At 42.3% G+C, this 23,132-nt stretch overlaps 1 protein-coding gene across 3 annotated transcripts in view; it reads right to left on the reverse strand.

Annotated features, from left to right (window-relative positions):
• Positions 1–9,665, reverse strand: part of LOC144932081 (F-box/LRR-repeat protein 20-like) — a 35,793-nt gene extending 26,128 nt beyond the window's left edge. For 2 of the 3 annotated variants that reach the window (XM_078856126.1, XM_078856124.1), the window contains exons 1-4: positions 9,482–9,665; positions 9,167–9,304; positions 6,974–7,038; positions 515–569 (exon numbers count right to left, since the gene is read on the reverse strand). In XM_078856126.1, coding sequence (XP_078712252.1) covers positions 515–569; positions 6,974–7,038; positions 9,167–9,277 — 231 coding nt within the window. In that variant the 5' untranslated portion in view covers positions 9,278–9,304; positions 9,482–9,665. Of the gene's footprint in view, positions 1–514; positions 570–6,973; positions 7,039–9,166; positions 9,308–9,481 lie in introns of all 3 variants that reach the window. The other variant, XM_078856125.1, reaches the window with a different exon arrangement.
• Positions 9,666–23,132: the final 13,467 nt, after the last annotated feature.

The following is a 23,132-nucleotide window of genomic DNA, read 5'->3' on the forward strand; positions in this document are numbered from 1 at the left end:
TCTGCTTGTATGTCGGTCTATAGTTTTCTAGTTAGATTTTTGTTGCTATTTCTTTTATGCCTGATGATGATTGCTTGTGTTGCAATCGAAACGTCGTAATGTGTTGTTTTATTTTGATTTATTATTTTATTTTTAGACGTGACTTAACCGAAAAGAACCAAAGAATAATTCCTGCAGTCACGAAAGCTCCCAAATTAAAAATGCAATAATGTTTAAGATAAATTCTCCCTTGAAGTTCACTGTTCGACAGTTCAGCTTTATTCACATCGCGTGCACAAACAAAAAAACGATGCCTTGGCTCCTAACGATCTGCCCTCGGCCATTCCTCACATGGCATGTGAGCAGAACAAGTCACACTTTGATATTCCAGTATCAGGTAATGGCTAATAAAGTACACTGTATGAATTAAATCATTATTATGCAGCAATTAATGCTAGGATGTGATCAATTACAGCCATCATTTTGACAAATGATGATTATGTGAGAGTGTTAAAGTTGAAGACTGGGAACTTACTCTGGACACCTGCGCACAGCGGCACAAGGTAACAACATCCAGGAAGGAGAATATCCTTGGGAAATAAAAACAGATGCATGCGAGAGGTTAGGGAACATTCTGCACAAAGCAACAGCACAGTAAAGTTACACTCTAGTTTGTAGTCCGGAGGCTCCCACGTGGCTCATTTACTCATTTAGGACACACGGATAACATAGGGAATCTGTTATTTATAACATACAACCACCAGGTAGGAAATATTTTCCTGTGCTTTTTTTCATTACTTTTCTAAAACTCAAATATCTCAATTAAAATCACCAATAAGCCCAATGTTCAAGGTGATGCCTATCAGAGTGCACAACTCTATAGTGGGAATTTAAGTCCTCTCACTTACCAGAACAATTTAAGTGCTAAAAATGTAAGAAAGTTAGAAGGTGGGAGTTACCAGAACCACAAATAAACTTGCATTAAGTGTTCATCTCAGTACACTTGACTGGTTATCAAATCGTTAATTCTGTCAAGATTGAGCTATTGTTCTAGTCGAATATTCTGCTCAGAGCACACATTTATTAATTTCGAAATATATTACAACAGAGGCATCTAGCTGTGACAATATTTGCAAGAATCCGACAACTAAAATCCTGCTACTATCCGGTTATATTAAAACACAACAAAATATGGTGCCATGGTCTAAATGTGCAAGTTAAATGATACATGTATAAACAACAGCTTCCTCTGAAGGTGCTGCATATCTCTTTAAGGAAGTTGTACCATACCAGTGGCTCAATCCATCATAAATAGAAATATTACAAAGGGACATTGTTCTGGGCTAAATACTCTTATATAAGCGCACAACTTTAATTGTGATGAACGCTGCACTTTCCGTCGTTTTCATGCAGGGAGCGCTGCAAACCTACGCGTTCCCTGCATGAACGACGGAGGCGCAGGGACAGACGTTCGATTACGTTGAAATAGATCTGCAGATGGCGGTTTTCTCGCACGGCCAGCTCTATGTCGCCTTATCTCGATCCCGCAATCCCAAACAGGTGAAAGTCCGCATCGAACCGAACCCCCAGCAAGGCCATCTACTTAACGACGAGAGAAAATTCACACGAAATGTCGTTTTCAATAAAGTCTTCCAGATATAAAATTATATAAGCTTTTAATGAAGAAATAAAAGTATCTAATTCAAAACATAATACAATTCAAAGATGTTTCATTTTTTTACTTCAAAACGGAGCATCGGGTGCTTGCGTAAATACGTCGTTCGCGTGCAAATGTTTTTGTTACTTTCCTGGCCGAAGGTCGTAAATGGTTGTGAGGGGGCGCCGCAGGCACCCCCGACCAACCCATAGTTATGTATATGGACATGCATAGCAGAATAGCATCATGAAGCAGCCAACAAAATTACCTCAATTAAAGAGTACAAATTAAGATTCTGTGAGTGATGATTGCAGTGAAAATGATGATTCTACCACAGTTATCCTAATAATGTGTAAATTAGTGATAAATATTGATTGCCATAAAAATAGCATCATCACACAATCACAATGAACATTTTCAAAACTCCTTTGGTAAATATATTACAGTCTTTCCAAATTACATTTTTTTCTTGGAAAGTGAATCTTCATTCAGTGGACTACAATCAGATGCTATTCATCTAAACCATGACTGACTGGAATTATGCTATTATTATTTGGTTCTTTCGGTTAAGTCACGTCTAAAGATAAAATAATAAATTAAATTAAATAATAGAATACGACGTTTCGATTGCAACACAAGCAATCATCATCAGGTATAATGAAATAGCGACATAATATCTAACCAGAAAACTATAGACAGACATATTAGCAGACAGATATCACAAGATACATACATAGCGAGAGCAACACAGGTGACAGAGAGGGGTGATCGTCTCTGTGGGGTGGCCTTAAATAGACAGAGAGGGGGCGGAGGCAGAGAGAGGGAGGGGGGTTAGAAAAAATTAGCATATCAATGAGTGGTCCAAAAGATTGTGTGTTGACCGACCCTCTGTGTTGTATTACATTACATTTCGATATTTTACTAGGTTATTTAATTTTAGTGTGTCTTTCTCCTGATTTTCAGGCTTGCTTGCTGTGCCATCGTACTCGCAGCACCACGTTTTCTTTTGGACCACTCATTGATATGCTAATTTTTTCTAACCCCCCTCCCTCTCTCTGCCTCCGCCCCCCCTCTGTCTATTTAAGGCCACCCCACAGAGACGATCACCCCTCTCTGTCACCTGTGTTGCTCTCGCTATGTATGTATCTTGTGATATCTGTCTGCTAATATGTCTGTCTATAGTTTTCTGGTTAGATATTATGTCGCTATTTCATTATACCTGATGATGATTGCTTGTGTTGCAATCGAAACGTCGTATTCTATTATTTAATTTAATTTTTTATTTTATCTTTAGACGTGACTTAACCGAAAGAACCAAATAATAATTCCTGCAGTCACGAAAGTTCTAAAATTAAGATTGAATTATGCTATTACACAGCAGGACCCCAATGATTTTGAATGACCCCTTCTCAACAGTCGATTATTATTTTACTTAGTAGGCTTGTTAACTCAGGAAAGCCTCACTGAATCCCATTACTATTTTTAGGAGGCTCCCGCCAAGTTTTTCAAATAGCAGACGATGATTGATATGCTTTTTAATTCAGTAATTGGCAAAATTTGGACCATGACACAGCACGCAATGGCCAACTCTTCTGAATGACATCGTCAGGTCCACTATGAAGCAGATGGTGCGTATTTTTATGATTCACGTTTAATACACCCGCAGTATTAACCAGGCGAATTGTGAACCTCTGCAACAAGCAGAAAACATACTATCGCTATGCATAGGCATCGAAATATAACATTTGCTTTATAATTTCTCCCTAATACCTACTATAATCACCCAGGAATGTATGTACTTAACGCTCGTGACGTCACTCCACATTGACCAGCCCCCCTAATATTCATGAGCAAGTGACGTCCTCCAAATGGACACACCCCTCCCCCCATTCAAAATAATTAGCGGCTGACGTCACTCGACATGGGGGGCCGAGGCGCCTCATCCCCCCTCCTCAGCGTGAACTCACAACCCTCACTACAAAGGCTCACGTCACCTCACGTCACGCGATCTCCGTAACGCTACTGAGACATCAAAGTAAAAAGGACGTCATGATGAACAAGGGATTTATAACCTTAAAATAAAATAGGTCTGTGTCACCGCGCCCTTACAAATTGCACACGCATTCATGCAACGAATTTTACGTCGCGGTCTGCTTTTCGCTTGCAAGTTTCAGATTTACTGCAATACACCCGTCCTTGGACGGGCAAAAGGCTAGTCATTTATAAATAAATAGATAACCCTGTATACTCATTACAGTTTTCGTTAATAGTTTGCAACGTGTGTGGAGAAGCACAGCTGATCACCTGCACACTCCTGCAGTCACACGTAAGCCTTAGTATGCTAGCAAATTGATTTAGGTATAGTATAAAGAAGCACCTTGGACAAGACATGCACACTCGTGCAAAAAGTGATACATTGTAAGTGGGATGTTTGGTTAAGAGAGAGAAAAAATGCTCAGCTCTCAGCGATCTATTTAATAATATTTCGGAAACACGATGGTTAATTGTATTAATAGTTGCTGTATAAGTATACCTTAACAGTGGCCAAAAAGAGACAAGTTAATTTAATGCAGAGTACTGTAGAGAAAAGTGTCACGGTCTTAACTAATGAGTTTTTACAGCAGTAAATAACATTTTTAGCTTAATATGATCTTATTAAGCAATAGGATGATTATACACTTGAAGCAGTAAATATGTCAATGAAAATAGAATGCAACACACTCACAAAAAGTGCGAATAGGATTGTAGTGACATCAGGGATGTCACTGCATGGTGCCGGCGTGAGAGGGCCAGGGCACGCGATGCACTGTCATCGCATACACCCTGTGGGCGGGTGTAGTACCATCCCTAGCGGGGCTTGGTGAGCGCTGGATAGCGCGGGCACCACGCATAGCGTGTGGTGGGAGTGTGAGAATATCAACCCAAGGGCAGGATTGCCCCGGGCCATGGCACTCTGGTTGACCCTGCAGACACGTGATCTTGAGTGTCCATAGAGAGCCCCCCAGGTGGGGGGACTAGGAGGTGATTATCCAGGGAGAGCTCTCGAGAGGGAGCTAGAAGGTTCCAGAAGGCAGGCGGGGCCAAGGGCGGAGGGGGATATAAGGTGGGTCCCTGAGGGGGACTGGGGTTGCTGCATTCTACAAGCTGAAGCTCTACGTCCACCAGCTGAAGCCTACATCGCAAGCTGGAAGCTCTACGTCTTCGAGGCAAACACGTGGTCGCGGACCCGACCCTTCGTAGCAGTAACTCCCCTGTATAGAGTAGTTAGCTGGGTGGTCACCACGCTAGGCTGTATCTGGTGAAGGGGCAGTTACCCCTTCGTGTTACGGTGTTACAAATAAATGTGTTGCCTCTAAAGGTACAACGTCTGCGACTCAGTTGGACTCACTACAGGATAAATGAACAGCTTCAGCAATCCTTTTTAATAAAGTTCACACACCCACTATCCTAAATGATTTAGGTTAACATGACTTACTACCACATTTTCAGGACAAAAAATATTAGTGCACACACAGCTGACTACAAGACTGGGCCCTCTTAAGCCGACAGTTACTAACAAATCCATATTCCCACGCATGTCCTGAGAAGGTTGATAGATGCAGAACACGTTATCCAGGGACCTTCCCTGGATAACGTGTTCGTGGTGACGTCACCGCCACTTAGTGGCGAATGGCGGTTGTTGTTGTTGTATGTGCTTTATTGACCTGCTCAAGGCCTATGATACTATCAGTAGGCCTGGCCTCTGGCTTGTTCTTCATGCTTTCGGAGTCCCTCAAACTTTGCTCACGATCCTTAAGGACCTTCATGATGGTGAGCGGCCCCGCTTCAAACTACATGGCCGTCAGTCAGAGCCATTCCCTCTACACCTTAGGGCGTGACAGGGATGTCCTCTGGCTCCACATTATTTAACATATCTTTTGACTACGTAGTTCGTGAAGCCTTCAATGTGACAACTAGGAGCAGAAACAGGTGCAGTTTTGTAAGGTGGGTGCGTGCAAGTCTTTTTCATCCATAAACTCAGCACAGACTTGATGAGCTGGGCTATACAGCGTTAATTTGCTTTCGTATATTAAAACAAAACCCAAGATGTATTGTTCTTGGTAAAAATACAGGTGTGTTGTAAATTCTACATTACCTTAAGCTAATATATTTCCCTATGATCCACAATTATTTTCCATAGAATATCTAACCACAAAAATATACACTTACCATACTATCATGGATTAATACTTTAATATATTTAGTTGTCTAACAACAAAAAGCTATTTGTAATATTCCAGCAGATAGCAGACAGTGCAAAGCTCAAGAGCGATCAATGTTAAATTTTTTAGAGAACAGAATTATTGGCTACAACACAAACCAGCACGCTTGCTGTCACAGCATGGGAAAAATTCCATGTTATATTGCTAACGTGGGCTGGACACATCACAGCCCACATCTGAATGAAAGCTCTGCAAGCTTGGCATTAATAACATGCCAATGGGCCAGTCACATGATATGTTTAGCTTCTAATGGATGTGTGTTTCACATGCAAATATCCAAAATGTGCAATGCATTTCACAGATGTGGTGCATTAAGTCCAAACATTAAAACCTCGAAACCATTTTCTACACTTTGTACTGAAGTGTAACGATGCAAAATGGTAGTGTTTCCAATAATTAGCTCGAACATGCATGGTAAGCAGAGAAGCAATTCATGTTTTTTTATATTTGCAATCAAACATTTTAAAGTTAATTTGATACTGAACTGTATATGCGATTTAATTCATTTGTAATGGAGTACTGTATTAAGTCATGTTTCTCATACTACATAATTCATAAAATATATACCTGTTAATTGCATAGGATATAATAGACTGCACTACTGTAGAAGTATATACAGCCTGCCTATTAGACTGAGGTCTTGACCAATTCGAACCCGTTAAATCGAGGGCGGAATCTAATTTTCAGTTCAATATAAATGATTAAAGAGTGCAGTAACAATGTATGAATGTCTTATTGATATTGGTACGTGGGTAGACTTGGTTATTTCATGAACAATCAAGTACTGGCACACCGGTTGAATCGGCACAAGTTCACCTTTTTCTTCTTCCTATATTGTTGCAGATTTTTTGGAAATTATGTATTCTAGGATAGAATAACTCCCCATTTGCTCTTTATTGTTCAATACAATACTTTACTACCTGATGCGAAACTGACAGTGCAAATGCGTTTTTATGATTACGAATAACATTTGATTAGCTAGGAAAGCCTCAATGATCTCAAACTCTATTCAGGAGGGTTCGATTATGTTTTTTTTGTAAGAAAAATAAGCTACAGTGCATGTCACCAAGCTTACCTCAGCAGCAGCTCCTTAGGAAGCTTTCTGTTAATAGCGGCTTCATCACCACCATTTGAAAACATCTGCTTACAAACATAAACACAAGTACATACAAATCTCAAGTCTGATTGGTTGAGTCAACAACATGCATGTACAGTATACAAAATATAACCTGTTGCTTAAATCGTTTTGGTAACCCAAAATGCCAAAACACCCAACCAAAATAAACTATTATACAGGATAAAATCTACTTTCGTATGCTCAAAGCTAAAATCTCTACAATTTCCCATAATTGGAGGGGACCCAAAGACTGAGAGGGTGCAACCATGTATACCAGTTAGCGCACAAACATTTAACCACTACAGAAAAAGATTTGAGCATACGAAAGTAGCCTTGGTCCTTAAGTAACTGTAATTTTGTTGAACTTGAATTTCCATTTAATAACAGAGTATTAACAAAGTATCAACATGGGCGGATGTGCCTAAATAAACACCGTCTAGTGGATATGTATACACATGACAAAATACTTTTAAGGCTTGTGAAAAAAATAACAAACATTACGTTTGGGAAAGTAATCTTACAATAAGGCTTATATCTACTGAGTGCAGCAAAATTCCAGATTTTAAAGCAAAATCAATGCCAGTCAAGTCCATGTTTGTTATACGACAGGATTACATTGTTATTCCACCGAGATGAATACAATGTTTAGAATTGCAAAGTGTTTGTTTCTAGTGGTTATTACTGCAACCAGTGGGATTTTAATTTGGTTACGAAATCTTTGCACTGGCACACAATGTCCCACCCATGCCTGTAATGTTGGGGGGACGATGAAAAAAGTAAAATGGCCGAGGAATGTCGAGTTTGAACCCTACTACACTGATGTAGACCCAAAGAAATAACCAGTTAGAAACTCCAGGCCACACCGACACCTACCCAGCGACACAGCCTGCATGTGAACACCGCCTTGAAATAAAACCAACAAGATACTATTTGCAGCTACTCTAAGATGAAGGAGAAACTCTTTCCCAACAAACGTAGGCACTAGTAACTTATTTACCTCTAAATGCAATGCACACAATAGCTTTTTGTTTATAATTTCAAGACAGACGACTGCCAATGTCACTTCAATGTTCAAATTATGAGGGAGAAAGAGTCAAAAGGGGTCCTACACCATCAGCTGACTGTGCCTCATAGATAAGGATGCATGGAGGCACTGTGATACACCAGTCACAAGAACAAAGACAGGGCAGATGAAATAACTGAAAAGCATCGCGGGCTAAGCAGTGGACAGAAACAGAGTGGAATTGGTGGTGATTGGCTTGGGAAATTAGAACATGTACGTTCGTGAGAAATGTAATGCATGTTTGTGCGGTTGCAGACATGTCTATTTATGGTTGTGCATCTACGTCTGTGCTAGAATGGAGGTGTTTATGATTGTATATTGTGACATTGGTGGTAGTGGCAGTTATATCAACTGCATTAATAACAGTAGTGATTAAAGAGTTGAAGATGGTGTTGGTAGTTTTGATCATAGAGGTAAGAGTCGTGCCAATGCTGCTGATGGTTGTGATGATGATATAAACAGCGGTAATTACGAATGTATGGGGGTGGGGTAACTGTAATAGCAGCAATGTACAAAAAATGTGGTAGTCCAGGTAGTGACAGTAATCGTACTACTTAAAGAATGTGGTAGTTGTGCCGACGGCAACTACAGCCGTGGCAGAAACAAAAACAGCAGCATATACTAAACAGTGATGATTATGCTGACAGGGGCTGTGAAGATGGTGATGGTCTTGCTGGTGGGGGGGGGCAGCATGAATAAGTTTCTCTGCGAGATGCGAGTGCGACCCAACCCAACGAAAGTCGCTGTCCCCCACCACCTCCACCGTTTCGACCGACCCCACCAATCCCCTCAACCACCACCAAGTCACACGAGCATCACCAACATCATCCCCAAAAAACCCCTCGCACCAACCACTTTGACAAATCTCACGTAACCCCACGGCGGTCCAATCAACAATTACACAACCGACAGCACAAATCAATACAAATCCCACCGCCTCCCACATCCCCATCCACCACAACTCCGCCTACAAAGTCCACCATCGCACCAAATCCACCCACCCCCTCCCCAACCATTGTCCCCACCAACTCCACCAGTCTCTCCAAAATCCATCCGCTAACACCGACGTCCTCCTCGTATCGGCTCACCTCGAACCTGCTCCGTGCCACGCCGTTGCAGGCCATCCCGCAGGCCGGGCCCTCGTCCCCACCACGGGGCCGAAGCCGCCCGCTCAGCGCGCACAGGACGCTCACGCACATGCGGGCCCGGCAGTCGCCAAACACCGCCTCCTCACGCACAACGCACACAATCGCACACCAACACCACCACCACCAACAACAGTCGGTGTTATTATCATCGTCGTCGTCGTCACCGCTGCTGTTGTTGTGGCTGAATAAGGCGGGGGAGACAGTGAGGGGAGTGGTGGTGGTGGTGGTCGTCTCTCATGACATTCGCTATTACACCTCCTCGTCGTCGTTGTTGTTGTCGTCGTTATCGTGAGGGTAAGCGATGATGATTATCCTCCTCCTCTCGTTATCGTTCTCTCCTCCTCCTCGTAGTCGTCGTTGTTGTTGTTGCCGCCGCCGTCGTCGTCAGCTTCGGCCAAGGCCGACGCGCCCCGCCATTGGAATCCCTAGCGCAGATGCGCTCCTCCCATTGGCCCACGCGAGCGGGCATCCGGCTGGTCCGGTGGGGGGGGTGTTGGTTAGCGCGTGCCAATGCACGCTACCAAATGTGAAGGCGGGGAGGAGTCGGCGACGGGCGCCCGCGCGCGCGCGTTCTGATTGGACGGACGAGGTTCGGAATCGCTCGGCAATATCCGTAACGGAGGGCGGCGGGGGCGGGGCTCTGGGCTATGGATCACCCCCCCCCACTCCTCCCTCCCTCCCCCCACCTTTCGTGAATGGGCATTTAAACTTGAGTCGTGTCACCCGGGCGCGTCGATTCTTACGCTCGCGATCGATAGGCTGGTCGTAGTGTGCTTCTCGAGATCTATTAACGCGTGCGCCGTGTGTGCAGATTGTATTTTAGGAACAATGGGACGACGGAGACGGAACATACCCGGAAAGATTAAACAAAAGCAAAGGGAAAAGTAGTGATTTGAGTCACGCAAAATGAACCGCATCGTTGTGTTCTGCATCGACAGGTGCCTATTTTGAATGTTATAAGTATAACCCGTAAAAACAAAGTTTTTCACTATAAATCCTTTATATGCGTGGCAGCGAACTTAATATAAAGGATTTTAAAATATATTCGCCTGTGGAGGACGCAGGGATCGATCCCGCGACCTTTGGCATGGGAAGCAAGGGCGCTACCAACTGCGCTACTCCACCACGGCCTGTGGAGGGGTTACGCTCTGGGCTCTTACACTGTGACGTTCAGCCAAAGCGATGAATGAGTTCTATTTGAATATATGTAAAATATTTTTTTTGCCTAAAAAGTGTACAATTTTGGGAATTTTATTTCACGAACATTAATTGTCTGGCACAACGAGTCTGTGTGGAAAATGTCAGCTCGATTGGATCACGGGAAGTGGGTTAAAAAACGAGCGAAAGATTTGCACGGTCCTAAGCAAGCAAGCAAGCACGCAAGCAAGCAAGCACGCAAGCGAACTTAATATAAAGGATTTAAAAAATGCACAATGGCCAGAAGTGTGGGTGAGGTGGTGGGGTCCTGGGACGACTGCGGAAACGTGGTGCTGGAGGCTTATTCGAGCGCGTGGGACACCACGGCGTGTCTGAAACTATCATTACACCCGGGGCACCTTATATCACGGGGCATTGCTTCTTCACTGTATCTGCACTGATGATGATGGGCTTAAGCGTGACATCGAATATTGGGAGGGTATCAGGGTATTATTGTAATGATGATCCCTCGTAATGGAGAATCAGAATCGTCATCTATGGTTATATTATCAGTGGGGTTGATTAGACTATTTTTACTACAGGTGTCATGCAAAGTGTCCTGTTTAAACTCTCACCGATTGTGAATTATTACAATTACTCTTGCTTACCCATGAAATCCACACAGAGTCCCAAGACTTTCATTCAGGCGGGTCACGCCATGATTTTGGTAGTCGGAGGCAATGTTGCGATATGTAATCTTATTTGAGTCATTTGCTGGTAATTTTTTAATCCTTTATATTAAGTTCGTTTGCTTGCTTGCGTGCTTGCGTGCTTGCTTGCTTGCTTACGACCGTGCAAATCTTTCGGTTGTTTTTTAACCCACTTCCCGTGATCCAATCGAGCTGACATTTTCCACACAGACTCGTTGTGCGTGACAATTAATTTTTGTGAAATTTTTTTTCCAAAATTTTACACTGTTTAGGGGAATTTTTTTTTATATATTTAATTACCAATTGCTTAATGCTGGCAGACAATCATCTGACCCATAGGTGGCAGCCATCTCAAGCCAGAGGACGAGAGGACTCTAGCCGCCACGCATATAAAGGATTTATAGTGAAAAACTTGGTTTTTACGGGTTAATTTTTTACAATTTGACAAATGAGAAAAATTAACTGCGCATGCCGCTAGGGGATCTTTAATTTTAATCACGGGCAGTAATAATGAGGGTGTCTGCTGGATTGGAACCGTCAACCTCTGCCAGGCCATGTCACCTTAATGATGGTGAAACCGATATAAACTATAATACCATATTGGGCGCCTCGGTGGCGAGATGTTAAATACATCGCCTGGTAAACAGGTGGTCGTGGGTTTGATCCCCACCCTGACATCTGTATATTTGGATTTTGCATGTTCTTTTTTCCCCGGTTCCCTCCCTTTTTCCCTCCTACATCTCCACATGATAAGCCACTTCGTCGAACTATCATGTGGCCAGGTCGCTTCTGAAAAAGAGCGAAATAGCTCAGTGGGTCTTTCCTGATAAAATACAAATAGTTGACATAAATTTAATTTGCTGGCACAAAATGTCACATTTGCAGCGCTCTTCTTAAGGCTGGTGGAAAATTCTCAAACTTGTGACATACCAGTATAGGTCATAGGGGATATAGTTTATCAAATGAGGCTCCGTGGCCTGAAATTATGGTTTCTTGTGTTTTCCTTTTTACAAAGCAAGGTGTAAAAGTGCATAGATATGGATGTAACCAGAGTTCAATTATAATAACTGCCGCTATGTCGACCAAATGTAAGGACAACTTTATTTCCAAATTTAACCGCCTCTCAAACAAGAGACCGGACCCACACATTGAAAAGCTAGACGTTAACAAAGTCGTAATTAATCGCAGTAACAGTTCAATTTCTAAAGGTCTGAAATCCGTTTTAGCTAAAGGACTTAACTTTGCAGTCACACCTAGACACATACCAGTTAATGATATAATTGCTAGAGTAGATGTAGCTCTCAACGGCCTGAGTCACATCGCTGCAGACGTAGCAAGATCTGAAATCTCTGCAACCCTCAAAAACGCTAAGTTGCCAACTAGCAACATCAGCAAAGATGAGCGTTTTGAATTAGCTCAATTAAAAAAAAGGGATGACATTGTCATCCTCTCAGCCGACAAAGGCAATTCCACTGTTATCATGGACAAAATAGAATACAACAACAAAATTCAAGAACTACTCAACGATGGCAGCTATACCAAAATAAAAAGAGACCCCACCAACAGCCTCGTCTCTCAAACCAACCAATTCGTTTCTGATTGAACCGCATTAATTGATCAGACCAAACAGTTCTCGTTGAAACCTTCTGCAGCCAGGCCACCAAGATTATACGGCTTGCCAAAGATACATAAAGAAGATACACCTCTTTGTCCCATTGTCTCTACGATCAACTCCCCCACTTACAAACTGGCTCGTTTTTTGTCGGAAATCCTACTGCCTTTCACTGGAAAAACCACCTCTGCGGTACTAAACTCTACTGACCTGGTATCGACAATCAAGGGGATTTCCCTGTCCCCAGACGATCTGCTTGTCAGTTTTGATGTGGTTTCCTTATTCACCAAAGTTCCTGTACCTAACACCATCGCAATCATTGAAGACTTGGTTCATCAAGGACTGGATACTGGGGTACCCCCCCTGGTGAGACACTGCTTAACCAATACATACTTCACCTGTAATGGAACTTTCTACAAGCAAACTGAGGGTACCCCAATGGGCTCCACCTATCTCCGGTTGTAGCCAACGTCTTCATGGAGAAATTTGAGACTGACGCCATCCAGACTGCCACTCTACGCCAGACCTTATGGAAGAGGCACGTAGATGACACTTTTGTCATCTGGCCACATGGCCTGCCTGCTCTAGACCAATTTCTCGACCACATCAATTCCATACACCCAGCCATCAGATTCACCATGGAAGTCGAAAAAGATGGCAAGCTACCCTTTTTGGATGTCCTGATTAAAAGGAGACCTGATGGTTCAGTGAGCCACTCTGTCTACAGGAAAGCCACCCATACGAATGCTTACCTGAAACCGGATTCCCACCACCATCCATCCCAGAAGAATTCCCTCATCAAGACTCTATACCAGGGGTCCTCAAACTACGGCCCGCGGGCCACATGCGGCCCGCCGAGGACATTTATCCGGCCCATGGTCACTAATTGGGCTGCGCTTGTGAGCACTAATTGGGCTGCGCTGGTGAGCACTAATTGGGCTGCGCTGGTGAGCACTCATTGGGCTACGGTGGTGGGCACTGATTGGGCTGCGGTGGCGAGCACTGATTTGGCTGCGCTGGTGAGCACTGATTGAGCTGCGGCGGTGGGCACTGATTGAGCTGCGGCGGTGGGCACTCATTGGGCTGCGCTGGTGAATGGTTCAATGGGCCAATTGACTGGACTTGCCCCCCAGGCCTAAGGCTGCCAGCCCTCCCCTGGCTGCGTTTGACTGGCTCTCCCTCCCTCAGCTCCCTCACTTGCCCCTCGGCTCCACTCCCAGTGATATTCCTGTGTGCTGGGGATGTACTGCGATCTGTGAACAAAACTGCAGGTGTAATTAACTTTTTAATGGCACCCGCACCAGTGTGAGCCTGGGGTAAAAGCGGAGTTCCCCCAATCAGACTGCACTGATGGGCAGTGCAGTCTGTATGTCTCTGTGTGGGCAAAGTTATTGCTGGTATATTGTTTTTGTAGCGCTGTATATATATTGGTATTTTACTAATAGCAATTTTGACTCCCTAGGAAACAATGATGTCAAGAAAGAGAAAAATTTACTCGGAGTGTAGGATATTCAAAGAACAGTGGACTTATGATTACTTTTTCATGCAGTACAAGGAAAGAGCTGTGTGTCTGATATGCCAGAATATAGTGTCTGTGTTCAAAGAATACAATTTACGTCGACACTATGAAACTCAACATAAAGATAAATATGATTGTTTGGTCGGAGAAGTGAGAAAAGATAAAATATTAAAACTGAAAAATACATTAACAACTCAGCAAAATACTTTTGTGAAGCAGAAGCAGCTAAATATTTCATCACTGCGAGCAAGTTTTCAAGTTGCCAAGCTAATAGCGTGCACTGGCAGACCATTCGTGGAGGGAGAATTTGTTAAAGAATGCCTTCTTTCTGTTGCCAAAGAGATGTGTCCACAGAAGGCCGATTTATTTAGTACAGTGAGTCTTTCAGGACCTACAATTACACGGAGGATTGAAGAAATGGGAGACAATTTGCATCAGCATTTGCAAAACTCCAAAAAAAAACTTTCCTATTTTTCCTTGGCACTCGACGAAAGCAATGATGTTCGTGATTCTGCACAACTTCTAATTTTTATTCGTGGGACGAATGACTATTTCGAAGTCACAGAAGAGCTTGCTGCACTGCAAAGCATCAAAGGAACAACTACAGGAGAGGATATCTATGAAAATTTTGCCAAACTGTGAATGGTTTGGAGCTGAACTGGGCTAAACTAGCCAATGTGACAACTGATGGTGCTCCTAGCATGGTGGGGTCTAAGAAAGGAGTAATTACTCGCATTAACCAAGAGATGGACAAACATAACCATTCTCATCCAATAGCCATACACTGCCTCATCCACCAACAAGCGCTGTGTAGTAAATCACTGAAGTGGGACTCTGTTATGAAAATTGTGGTATCTTGTGTTAACTTCATTAGAGCTCATGCACTAAACCACAGACAATTTCAGGAATTTCTGTCTGAACTAAATGTTGACTATGAAGATGTTCTGTACCACACAGAAGTCTGTTGGCTGAGTCGAGGGAGAGTTTTGAAACGTTTCTATGACTACTTCCACAGATTACAGCTTTTCTGCTTTCAAAAAACAAAGAAGTACCAGAGCTCAATGATGCAGAATGGAAATGGCACCTTGCCTTTCTGACAGATGTAACAGAGCTACTCAACAGTTTCAATGTGCAACTTCAAGGAAAGGCGAAGCTCATCTGTGATATGCAATCACATGTCAAAGCATTTGAAGTAAAATTAGGCCTCCTCATCAAACAAGTTAAGGAGAAAAACTTCTGCCATCTCCCCACAAATCAAAATCTGTTAGCGGAAAAACCATTGGTTGCAATTCCCAAACAAAAAATGTGTGGATTCACTGGAAAAATTGCAAAAGGAGTTCCAATTTAGACTTAAAGAGCTTCATCTCCATGAACAGGACATACAGCTTTTCCGTAACCCATTTTCTATTGACATTGAAAATGTGGATACAATTTACCAAATGGAACTGGCTGAACTGCAGAATTGTGACTCTCTGAAAGACGCATTCAAGTCAAGCAGCCTTCATAATTTCTATGCATCTCTCCCCTCTGAGACATATCCTCATCTCAGGAACCATGCACTCAAAATGGCAACCATCTTTGGCAGCACTTATGTCTGTGAACAGACTTTTTCCAGAATGAAACATTTGAAATGTCCAACCAGATCTAGACTAACGGATGCACACTTGCATCACTTGTTACGACTAGTAGTGACAAATATGGAACCGGACATTGACCATCTCATTAGCCAAAAGCAGGCCCATAGTTCCCATTGAAATACTGGCAAGTTTGTTGATTTAACTTTACTTGTTCTTCATTTTAAATATTGTATTTGTTCCCGTTTTGTTTCTTCACTTCAAAATAAGATATATGCAGTGTGCATAGGAATTTGTTCATAGTTTTTTTAACTATAGTCCGGCCCTCCAACGGTCTGAGGGACAGTGAATTGGCCCCCTGTTTAAAAAGTTTGAGGACCCCTGCTCTATACCATAGAGCCCAATGCATTTCCGACCAGGAACACATTGCCAGTGAACTCAAACACGTACGCCAAGCTCTTAAGGCTAATGGTTACTCCGACTACACAATCCGCAAAGCCATCACTCCAACCATCAAGAAGGATCCTGTTGAGGAGCCTCTCAAGACCATCACCTTACCCTACATTGCTGGGGTCACAAAAAGATCTCCAAAATCCTGATTAAACACAAGATCCAGGTTCGATTCAACACAGTACATAAAATCCGTGATCTGGTCCCGTCTGTAAAAGATGTGGTTCCAGACATACAGTACCCTGGCGTCTACAAACTAAGTTGCCTCTGTGGTAGCAGTTACATTGGAGAAACCAAACGACATGTCTCGGACCGCATCCGTGAACATAAAGCAGACTTGAAACACGGTAGGACAAACACCTCAGCCGTGGCAGATCACTGTTACAATTCAGTGGGCCCACATGACATTGACTTCTCCAAGACAGAGGTTCTCTGCAAGCCATCTGGCTACCATGAGAGATTCGTTCATGAGGCGATCCACATATACAAACACAGAGACAATTTCAACCGAGAAGATGGATTCCGGCTTAGCAATCATTGAAAGGACGTAATTAACCATTTCGGATCTTAACTGATTGTGTCCACGTTTACGGTGACTTCAGACCGCGTTCCACTCACTGACATTGACTATATATCTTGTATTCTCCGCAGGGAATGGATTCTGTGCTCCGTTCACGCGACGGTTAATGGTATAGTGTATAGCATGTTGTATAATAATAAATAGTATGAAAGTGTAATGTTTAATACAATGTATAAGGTAATATATAGTATCGAAATTGTATAGTGAATATACAGCAGTGTGGTATACAGTTGGGTGGGTAGAATAATACATAGTGTAATATTACACTATGTATTATTCTAAGACATAGGGTAGTGTATAGTAATACAGTATACAATTTAATACTATGTGGTTTATACTTTAGCGTTTTACGTTGTTGTTTAGTTACTGCAGCTACATACTATTAACATTCCTTCCCTTTATTAATGCTACCCCTATCCCCCTCCCTTTGATGCTGCTAATCCTACATAATGCATGGGCATTATGCAGGATTAGCATTTCACAAATAGCACTAATCGCATTCCTGCATTTCCCATAAATATGCTAAATTCCTCTTGATGTGCAGATTATTTTCTCAATGCGCATTTCCCCCCCTTCCAACCCAGCTTAAATAGACGCTCCAAGCGTGGTGGTGTCGCCTCGACAGACCTGTCTTCACCTGAGGACGGCTACTTGTGTTGTGGCCGAAACGTCGTGAGAATTATTTAATTATGTTTCATTTTTATTATTTTATTACTTCCCTTCTACGTGACTTTACCGAAAGAACCAAGAAGATATAATAACTAAATACAGTACATTTCGATTTAAAGCTTTCGTGACTGCAGGGATTCATCTTCTTGGTTTCTTTCGGTAAAGTCACGTAGAAGGAAAATAATAAAAATAAAACATAATAAAATAATTCTCACGACGTTTCGGCCACAACGCAAGCAGCCGTCCTCAGGTGGAGAACAGGTCTGTCAAGTAGACAGAGTCTGAATGGCACGCCCCAGGTTTGGAGCGACTATTTATGCTGGGATGGAGGGGCGAAGAGCGTCTTGACAAAATAATTTGCATATCAAGAGGATTTAGCATATTTATGGGAAATGCAGATATGCGATTAGTACTACTTGTGAAATGCGTAGAAGGTTTGGCGAGGGGTTTAAAGTCATTATGCCCATGCATTATGCAGGATTAGCAGTATCAAAGGGAGGGAGTAAGGTTAGAATTAATAAAGGGAAGGAATGTTAATAATATTGCGCCGCAGCAACTAATATGCTTATAGACTATACATTGTAATATTACACTATGTTTTATTCTACCCACCCAACTGTATACCACACTGCTATATATTCAGTATAAAATTACGATACTATATATTACCTTATACATTGTATTAAACATCACACTTTAATACTATTTATTTTTATACAATATGCTATACACTATACCATTGACCGTTGCGTGAAAGGTACTAAGAGGAAGCAACGAAATATGTCAATGGGAGAGTGGTGGTAGGAAGCTTGCAGCGGAGCAAAGAATTCATTCCCTGCGGAGAATACAAGATATATAGTCAATGTCAGTTAGTGGACTGCGGTCTGAAAGTCACCGTAAACGTGAACACAATCAATTAAGATCCGAAATGGTTTATTACGTCCTTCCAATGATTGCTGAGCCAGAATCCACCTTCTCGGTTGAAATTGTCTCTGTGTTTGTATATGTGGATCGCCTCATGGACGAATCTCTCATGGTAGCCGGATGGCTTGCAGAGAACCTCTGTCTTGGAGAAGTCAATATCATGTGAGCCCACTGAATTGTAACAGTGATCTGCCACGGCTGAGGTGTTTGTCCTACCGTGTTTCAAGTCTGCTCTATTTTCACGGATGCGGTCCGAGACATGTCGTTTGGTTTCTCAAATGTAACTGCTACCACAGAGGCAACTTAGTTTGTAAACGCCAGGGTACTGTATGTCTGGAACCACGTCTTTTACAGACGGGACCAGATCACGGATTTTATGTACTGTATTGAATCGGACCTGGATCTTGTGTTTTACCAGGATTTTGGAGATCTTTTTGTGACTCCAGCAATGTAGGGTAAGGTGATGGTTTTGAAAGGCTCCTCAACAGGATCCTTCTTGATGGTTGGAATGATCGCTTTGCGGATTGTGTAGTCGGAGTAACCATTAGACTTAAGAGCTTGGCGTACGTGTTTGAATTCACTGGCAATGTGTTCCTGGTCGGAGATGCATTGGGCTCTATGGTATAGAGTCTTGATGAGGGAATTCTTCTGGGATGGATGGTGGTGGGAATCCGGTTTTAGGTAAGCATCCGTATGGGTGGTTTTCCTGTAGACAGAGTGGCTCATTGAACCATCAGGTCTCCTTTTAATTAGGACATCCAAAAAGGGTAGCTTGCCATCTTTTTCGACTTCCATGGTGAATCTGATGGGTGGGTGTATGGAATTGATGTGGTCGAGGAATTGGTCTAGAGCAGGCCGGCCGTGTGGCCAGATGACAAAAGTGTCATCTACGTACCTCTTCCATAAGGTCGGGCGTAGAGTGGCAGTCTGGATGGCGTCAGTCTCAAATTTATCCATGAAAACGTTGGCTACAACTGGAGATAGGGGGGAGCCCATTGGGGTGCCCTCAGTTTGTTTGTAGAAAGTTCCATTCCAGGTGAAGTATGTGTTGGTTAAGCAGTGTCTCACCAGGGGGGGTACCCCAGTATCCAGTCCTTGATGAACCAAGTCTTCAATGATTGCGATGGTGTCAGGTACAGGAACTTTGGTGAATAAGGAAACCACATCAAAACTGACAAGCAGGTCGTCTGGGGACAGGGAAATTCCCTTGATTGTCGATACCAGATCAGTAGAGTTTAGTACCGCAGAGGTGGTTTTTCCAGTAAAAGGCCGCAGGATTTCAGACAAAAAAAAAACGAGCCAGTTTGTAAGTGGGGGAGTTGATAGTAGGGACAATGGGACGAAGAGGTGTATCTTCTTTATGTATCTTTGGCAAGCCATATAATCTTGGTGGCCTGGCTGCAGAAGGTTTCAACGAGAACTGTTTGGTTTCATCAAATAATGCGGTTGAATCAGAAATGATTTTGTTGGTTTTAATGACGAGGCTGTTGGTGGGATCTCTTTTTATTTTTGTATAGCTACCATCGTTGAGTAGTTCTTGAATTTTGTTGTTGTATTCTATTTTTTCCATGATGGCAGTGGCATTGCCTTTGTCGGCTGAGGATCACAATGTCATCCCTTTTTTTTAATTGAGCTAATTCAAAACGCTCACCTTTGCTGATGTTACTAGCTGGCATCTTAGCGTTTTTGAGGGTTGCAGTGATTTCAGATCTTGCTACGTCTGCAGCGATGTGACTTAGGCCCTTGAGAGCCACATCTACTCGGGCAATGATATCATTAACTGGTATGTGTCTAGGTGTGACTGCAAAGTTTAGTCCTTTAGCTAAATGTATAAGGTAATATATAGTATCGTAATTTTATAGTGAATATATAGCAGTGTGGTATACAGTTGGGTGGGTAGAATAAAACATCGTGTAATATTACAATGTATAGTCTATAAGCATATTAGTTGCTGCGGCACCATATTATTAACATTCCATCCCTTAATTAATTCTAACCTTACTCCCTCCCTTTGATACTGATAATCCTGCATAATGCATGGGCATAATGACTTTAAACCCCTCGCCAAACCTCCTACGCATTTCACAAGTAGTACTAATCGCATATCTGCATTTCCCATAAATATGCTAAATTCCTCTAGATATGCAAATTATTTTGTCAAGACGCTCTTCGCCCCTCCATCCCAGCATAAATAGTCGCTCCAAACCTGGGGCGTACCATTCAGACTCTGTCTACTTGACAGACCTGTTTTCCGCCTGAGGACGGCTGCTTGCGTTGTGGCCGAAACGTCGTGAGAATTATTTTATGTTTTATTTTTATTATTTTATTATTTTCCTTCTACGTGACTTTACCGAAAGAACCAAGAAAATAAATACAGTAACTTCGTAGATATCTGAGAATGCCACATCGATCACATTGATGCCATGACATAAAAGGGACTGAAATGAGAGGTTCAGTGGTCATGTCGTGGGTTTTAACGTAAAAGGGTTGAGAAGTTGTGATGCAATCCTCCAAGGAAGTACTGTCACGGCGTGCCATTTTGCTTTTGTTATAGCCACCCTGTGGGCACACGAAGACGGTGATTCATCACTGGCGATGAGTGATGATTATGTAGGACGGATCGGGTTAGAGGGAGAATGAGAAATGGAAAAAAAGAGTTTAAACTTCTCACCTCTTAACATTCCACGAGAGGTTGTCAGCAAGCCAGTCCAAGTAGAGTTCACAACACTTAACATTTAAAGATAACGCCAATACTGTAGAAATCAGGTGAAATATGTGCAACACACACATTATATACTGTAATTAGAATTATATGCTGTTAACGAAAATAAATTGCAGATCGCTAAAAATAGATTTCTAAGGGCATTCACACAGGGGAGTGTGGTTGAGATGCCCTGTGGAAAGAGTGGAAACAGAAGGCAGAAAACCCTCCCACGTACTTTCCCCACCATCCATCTGCCACGTGGACGGATTCTCAGGATGATAAACAAACCAACCTTATAGCCACCCCAGCGACCAATCATCAACCACCGCCGACAAACCAGTGTTTGACACGCATGCACAAACAATGGAAATCCAGTCACAGCTGTTGGATGGTTTCGGGAGGTGTCCTTTGCCACTTTGTGTGCATACTTTGGTCATTTAGATTTATTGCCACAAACACCACGACACACACACGACGACGGCAGGCGACTGTTTTCATTAGTTTTGGCCATGTATTTAAAAAAATTCATAACATGTACATATACAGAGAGAGAGACAATTGCATTGCAGTTGTCAGTGGCATGAAGCCAACGAAATTATCAAGAGCTTTTTTTCTTTAATGCAGGACAGTCCATTGAAATGAAACGATAACATTTCTTAAATCTCAACTACAGCTGCTTGTATATATATAGTCGTTTACAATAGAACACCGAGCTACAGCACTTAGCTGTGATGCCTGATGTTGACAAACATCAATAAACGTGAATGTTGCAGTCTGCTGGAAGAGGGAGTTATGTTTTGTATATAATGTGGAATGTTGAGTTGCTGATGATGCTACATTGTTGTTAGCTGTCAGGAGTAAAACACTTAAAAACTGTAAAAAAAAATTCTGTCGTAAGCATCCCCGTTAACATTCAGCAACAGTGTTGACATTCAAAAGGACATTCCCTTTTTTATTCTCGGATTTTTTAGAGTGATTGTTCGTTATTTTGTGTATTCTATCAGTTTTGATCCACTTATATGTATATGATACAGCTTAATAAAATTCCTTGGTCATGATGTAATAATGGCTTGCTGTGTTTCCCTACATGTTCATTGACTGTTCGTAAAGTAGAAAATATTGAGGTATTACTTTTCTCCACTGCTTCTCTTTGCAGTAATGCTGACTCAATCCTCGTGCAAGCTTATAAAAGCAGTAGCCACATGATCTAATTGTTTCACGTTCATTTAAGAAAACATATTGACTGTAATCAGCAGAGGTGTGGACTCGAGTCATGTGACTTGGACTCGAGTCAGACTCGAGTCATGAATTTGATGACTTGCGACTCGACTTGGACTTGCATAACAATGACTTTGTCCCACCTATGAGATGTGGACTCGAGTCATGTGACTTGGACTCGAGTCAGACTCGAGTCATGAATTTGATGACTTGCGACTCGACTTGGACTTGCATAACAATGACTTTGTCCCACCTCTGGTAATCAGCATCTTAAGTGTAAGGCACTGACCAACAAAAACCTTATTTTGTTGCACATGCCAAACGCATCATTGCCGATAACTCAAACAGTGCATTTATAATTCAAATGTCCAAAAACAATGGTTTGAAACTTCGAAACAATGCAAAATAAAAACCATATACACAGCAGTAAATACATTTCGGTATGTAAATGATAAGATACAGTACCTGGTAACATAGAAATACGGTTTACAGTACATATACTTATAAAATTTAAGTAACGTAAAAATGCTAAACTGAAAAAATATCCTACAAAACACTGTAAAACACAACAATACAGCATAACTTACTAAGTTGTGTAATCGATAGGTATCCAAGACACTGAATAGCACTGAGCCATCTCAGTTACCTATTTACAATTTGTATGCTTTCCCTGGAAATTATTCAGGGAGAAAAACACAATGTTACATAGACCTTCATGGATGACATGCGTCTTGTTATATATTTTAACTAGCCCGGCTTTGCCCGGAACTTGGATTCTTGTATTGGATTAACACACGGCCGACGCGGAG

The sequence above is a fragment of the Lampetra fluviatilis genome, chromosome 1 (assembly GCF_964198595.1).
Source record: "Lampetra fluviatilis chromosome 1, kcLamFluv1.1, whole genome shotgun sequence".
Taxonomy (NCBI): domain Eukaryota; kingdom Metazoa; phylum Chordata; class Hyperoartia; order Petromyzontiformes; family Petromyzontidae; genus Lampetra; species Lampetra fluviatilis.